The 4,464-nt window shown below is 41.1% G+C and overlaps 1 protein-coding gene across 5 annotated transcripts in view; it reads right to left on the bottom strand.

Annotated features, from left to right (window-relative positions):
• Positions 1 to 370: 370 nt before the first annotated feature.
• ARSG (arylsulfatase G) overlaps positions 371 to 4,464 on the bottom strand; it is a 115,996-nt gene continuing 111,902 nt past the window's right edge. For 2 of the 5 annotated variants that reach the window (XM_045569508.1, XM_045569509.1), the window contains exon 12: positions 371 to 1,049. In XM_045569508.1, coding sequence (XP_045425464.1) covers positions 775 to 1,049 — 275 coding nt within the window. In that variant the 3' untranslated portion in view covers positions 371 to 774. Of the gene's footprint in view, positions 1,314 to 4,464 lie in introns of all 5 variants that reach the window. The other 3 variants (XR_006739435.1, XR_006739436.1, XM_045569510.1) reach the window with 3 other exon arrangements.

The raw sequence follows: 4,464 nt of genomic DNA, 5'->3' as shown, positions 1-4,464 counted from the left end.
TTTTTGAGGTTTCTAAAATTTATTTTATTTCTTTGAGGTTTCAGGGGGCAGGAAGAACTCAAACTTTTTAAAATACAGTCATACGACCCTTAAAAGGAGGGGAAGGGGACAGGGCCATGGACTTAGCCATGGCCTTTTCTGCTCTGAGACCTGGAAACAGATGTAACTTTGTCCAGTCTAGATCCACGCTACCCAAGTCATCATTTACTAGGAATGTAGGATATCAGGCCCCATCCAGACCTGCTACGTCTAAATCTGCATTTTCACAAGATCCCAGGTGATTTGTATGCATGTTACAGATGGAGAAGCTCTGCCCCAGATACTGGTTGGAATGAGTCTACGCTAAAATGACCAGAGAAACTGGGGACATAAAAAAGGAAACTAAGATGTATTGAGTGTCTGCTCTGTATCAGGTAACGTACCAGGCATTTTCATGTATTGCCTTATTTAACCCTCGAAAATCAACTTGCAAGTTAGGTTAAATAATTGCCCAAGTTCAAAAGCTGGGGCTTGAACCTGTGCCTGACTCCAAAGCCCATGTGCTTCCCATGACGGTACAGTCCCTGCCCGGAGCCAGCTCAGCTCAGCTGTCCTCTCAAGCCGGCATGGCGGACAGGACAGTATGCAGGCGAGGTATGCAAGGCGGGGGCTACAAAACTAAATTCCAAGACTTATTGTTAAAGCGTATGTTTGTAAAGAGGGTAACACTGAGGTCTAGGAGTGAACTTGCCCATCTCATTTGCAGATATTCCTCCTTATGGACAAACTGGTCTGTTACTCGTTCTGGCAACGGCAGGCAATTCGGTAGGGATTACAGCAGGGAGTTACTGAAGGATCCTGAGTGTAATCCGCTCTGGAGATGTTGTCGCTGGCAATGTCTTGAAGGACGTCTGCAAGAACCTCTCTGACCTCGGGCAACACGGCCTGGTACTCGGCACCATCTCTCTCTAGAGGCGAACCTTCTGCAGCATCGTCCTCTAGATTGAACATCAGGGGAAGCTCGTGATGCTGCTCAGGCCCGATGCTCCCATCACATGCTTTGGCTCCACCTAGAGAGAGAAGGACAACAACTGCATCCTTAAGACCCAGCCTGGGCCCTATATTGTAAAGAGGAGAGCTGTGAGTTGAGTATAATTCCAACATACCAGATATTCAGACATCCAAATGCCTGCTCTCCCTGTCAAAGAAGTTACCTTGAGGATCTATTTGTTCCTTCCAGTGATGATCCTGTTATCTGGAATGATTTGGAACTTCTCCTTGGACTTGCCTTCAGAGCCAGTAGAACACTCATTCAAATATCTTTAATCTCTGCCCTTTAGGAGTAAATTAGATTTTTTTGAAAATTGATTTCTCAAATATCAATTGGTGAACTAGGTGGGAAGTCAAGGTGAGTAATTCCACTCTGGGTTGGAGATGAGAATCTCATATGGATTACAACCTGGCTATTAAGGCATCCCAAAGAGAAAGGACAAGAATATTTGGAGTGATAGCAGCATCCTTGGCTCTTAATAACTCAGAAAACTCTTTTTTTTTTAACCTTTTCTATACAAAAAGTAGCTAAGATATCTAATGAAAATAAATACAATATAATCGAATAAACAAAGGGAACTAAGGCAAAGAATAGCTCTCAGAATTACAGAAGTTCCTGAACACCTACTCTGCTTCTCAGCTTATTACAGCCAAACATTAATAAGATAGAAACTTATCAATTGCTCAGGAGAAATAGAGCTTTTCTGGCACTGAGGTCTGAGAGAAATTCTACCAGTGGCTCCTCTTACAGGGGACCTATCTGATGGAATGCTCAATGGTATTTTTATGAAAACCCAACTGTGCGATTAGGATGGCCCAGCTGATGACTTCTTGTCACACCCTTCGTTACAAGATGAGAGCATAATGCCAAAATGCAATTCAGCAAAAGGAAATCTACAGGGGCTAAAGCTATCCTACCTAAGGATTCAGCCTTCTGGTCCAATCTGGCCAAAAATAAAATTTGAAATACTGAGAAAAATGATTAGATCTCACAGCCTTTAGGCAACTCTCTATTAATGGTTTTCCTCCTGTGACTGAGATTCAGGTTGTTCAGCAGAGATTTACAGTCATTGTCTTTGCTGGAGTTGGGAGTAGAGTTTGGCTGTTCTCCATTGTCAGTAAAGGGCGGTGCCATGAGCTTTACAATCAGCCATGCAAAAGTTGGGACTGACTCCTCTTAAGAAAATTAAAGGATTCCACTTAAGGGAACAGTGGAGTAGTTTGTACAGAACTAACCCTCCTCTAGATAGCAACTATAAATTCTTGGTAACATATTAAAAAACAATACAATGGAAGACCCTAGTAAGTAACCAAGACAGGCAGAAACCTGAAGGGATTTGACCTTTGAAAGAAGGAAGCCATATTGGGTTGGATCTGTGTTTACAAGTTTTTCCCCTGGAGACACTCCCCAGTCTGTGCAGCATAGACAGCTAGAACTCGAGAAGAAAGCCGAGGTCTCTTTGGCTTCAGGTGCCAGAAGACTGAGTGCAGGGCTGCCATGACAGATGAAAACTGATGGAGAAAACCCTGGGAAGGAGAGACCCACAGAGGGGAAGCCTCAAAATCCAGAATATAAGCTCCTTTCAAAGCCTTGGCTGGCCCCCGAACTGCGCACGCACAGGGGAGAGAGTCTAACCGCAGCTAGAAGGCCAAAGTAGCCCAGCAAGCGTTTCTGCTACTACCTACTGCAGGGAAGATAGAGTTTAGAGTGTGAGTTCCTTCCATTAAATTAGAGAGGCTTGAGCAACACCTCAGATTTTCCACTGAAGTCCCAGAAGGTTCATGCTAGGAGTAGAGACCATGTCCCAGGACTAAGGGATTTCCCTAGGATTAAGGGAAAAATCTGAAAGACCATCCTAACAAAGTATAAAACCAAGCCTCTGCAAGTTCAAGAGAATCAACTACTAATTAACAAAAATTAACACTCTCAGATAACAAATCAGAATCTCTACAATGTGTCAGCAACAGTGTCTGGTTTATAATTTTTAAGAACTACTAAATAGGAGACTTCTGGTTTCCAGTCCAGCATGTAAGGAGTTGGGAAGTCACCACTGCATCTTGCCAACAAGTAAAAAGCTGAAAAACTAAAAAAATCAACAACTCTTGTTAGGTCTGTCAGAGAAGGGAGGGCACAGAGCAAACCACTGGCCCCAAAATTGGAGGGACACATGGGGAAACAGAATCACAACTTACCAGAGCAGAAGTCCACGAGTGGAAACTTCTTTGGGAACCAGCTCCCAGGCTAGGGAAGACCTGACCTGTAACTCTGTAACTGACAAATTACTGGAGGCTCAGCGTGAACAAGTCTGAGAGATAACCCTAGGGGACCCCATCATCGAGGGGCCTCGAACTTTGTGAGTTTTACCTCTAGGAGCTCAACCAGGTTATCACAGTAAATAATGGAGAAAAATCCCCTTCTTAATTGATAACAGTTTATTGAAAATTATAATAGCAACAATGATTTGATTATGTATGCTTATATATATATATGCCTATGTGTGCTTATATATAAATGAAATGAATAACAGCAATGCTACAGGGGATGGGAGGAAGAAATTAGGATTATTTTGTTACAAGGTACTTGCACTACCTTTGAAGTGGTGTAATGTTATGTGAAAGTGGACTTGGACTAGTTGTAAATATACATTACAAACTTTAGAGTAACTACTAAAAAGAGTTTTTAAAAAGTATAACTGATATACTAAGAAAAGAGAGAAAATGGAATCATATAAAATGCTCAATTAAAATCACAAAAGGCAGAAAAACAGTGGAAGACAAAAATAAAAAGAAAGAACAAGGACAACAAATAGAAAATAGTAACAAACATGGTAGGTATTAATCCAGCTCTATCAATAATCACTTTAAACATTAATGATCTAAATGCATCAATTAAATGCTTATCAGAGTGGATAAAAAAACAAGATTCAATTACATGTTTTCTACCCAAAAAACCCACTTTAAATAAATAAAGTAGACTAATAGATTAATAGTAAATGAATGGGAAAGATATACCACGCTAATACTAATCGAGAGAAGGCAGGAATAGCTATATTAACTTCAGAGAGAACCGAGTTCAAATCGAGGAAAGTTTTCAGAGATAAAGAGGGGCATTACATGATGATAAAGGGGTTAATTCTCCAAGAAAACCTAACAATCCTTAATGTGTATGCATCTAACAAGAGAGCATCAAAATACTTGAGGCAAAAACTGGTAGACCTGCAAGGTGGAATAGATGAATCCACTATTATAGTTGGAGACTTCAACACCCTCTATCACAAATGGACAGATCCAGCAGGCAGAAAATCAGTAAAAGCATAGCTGAACTCAACCACACCATCAATCAACTAGCTATAATGACATCAATAGACTGTTTACGTGACAGCAGAATATACTTTTTTTCAAGCTCATGTAGAACACTCACCAAGATAGACCATA

The sequence above is a fragment of the Lemur catta genome, chromosome 15 (genome assembly GCF_020740605.2).
Source record: "Lemur catta isolate mLemCat1 chromosome 15, mLemCat1.pri, whole genome shotgun sequence".
In the NCBI taxonomy this organism is placed as follows: Eukaryota; Metazoa; Chordata; class Mammalia; order Primates; family Lemuridae; genus Lemur; species Lemur catta.
This window is presented reverse-complemented; position numbering and strand designations above follow the sequence as displayed.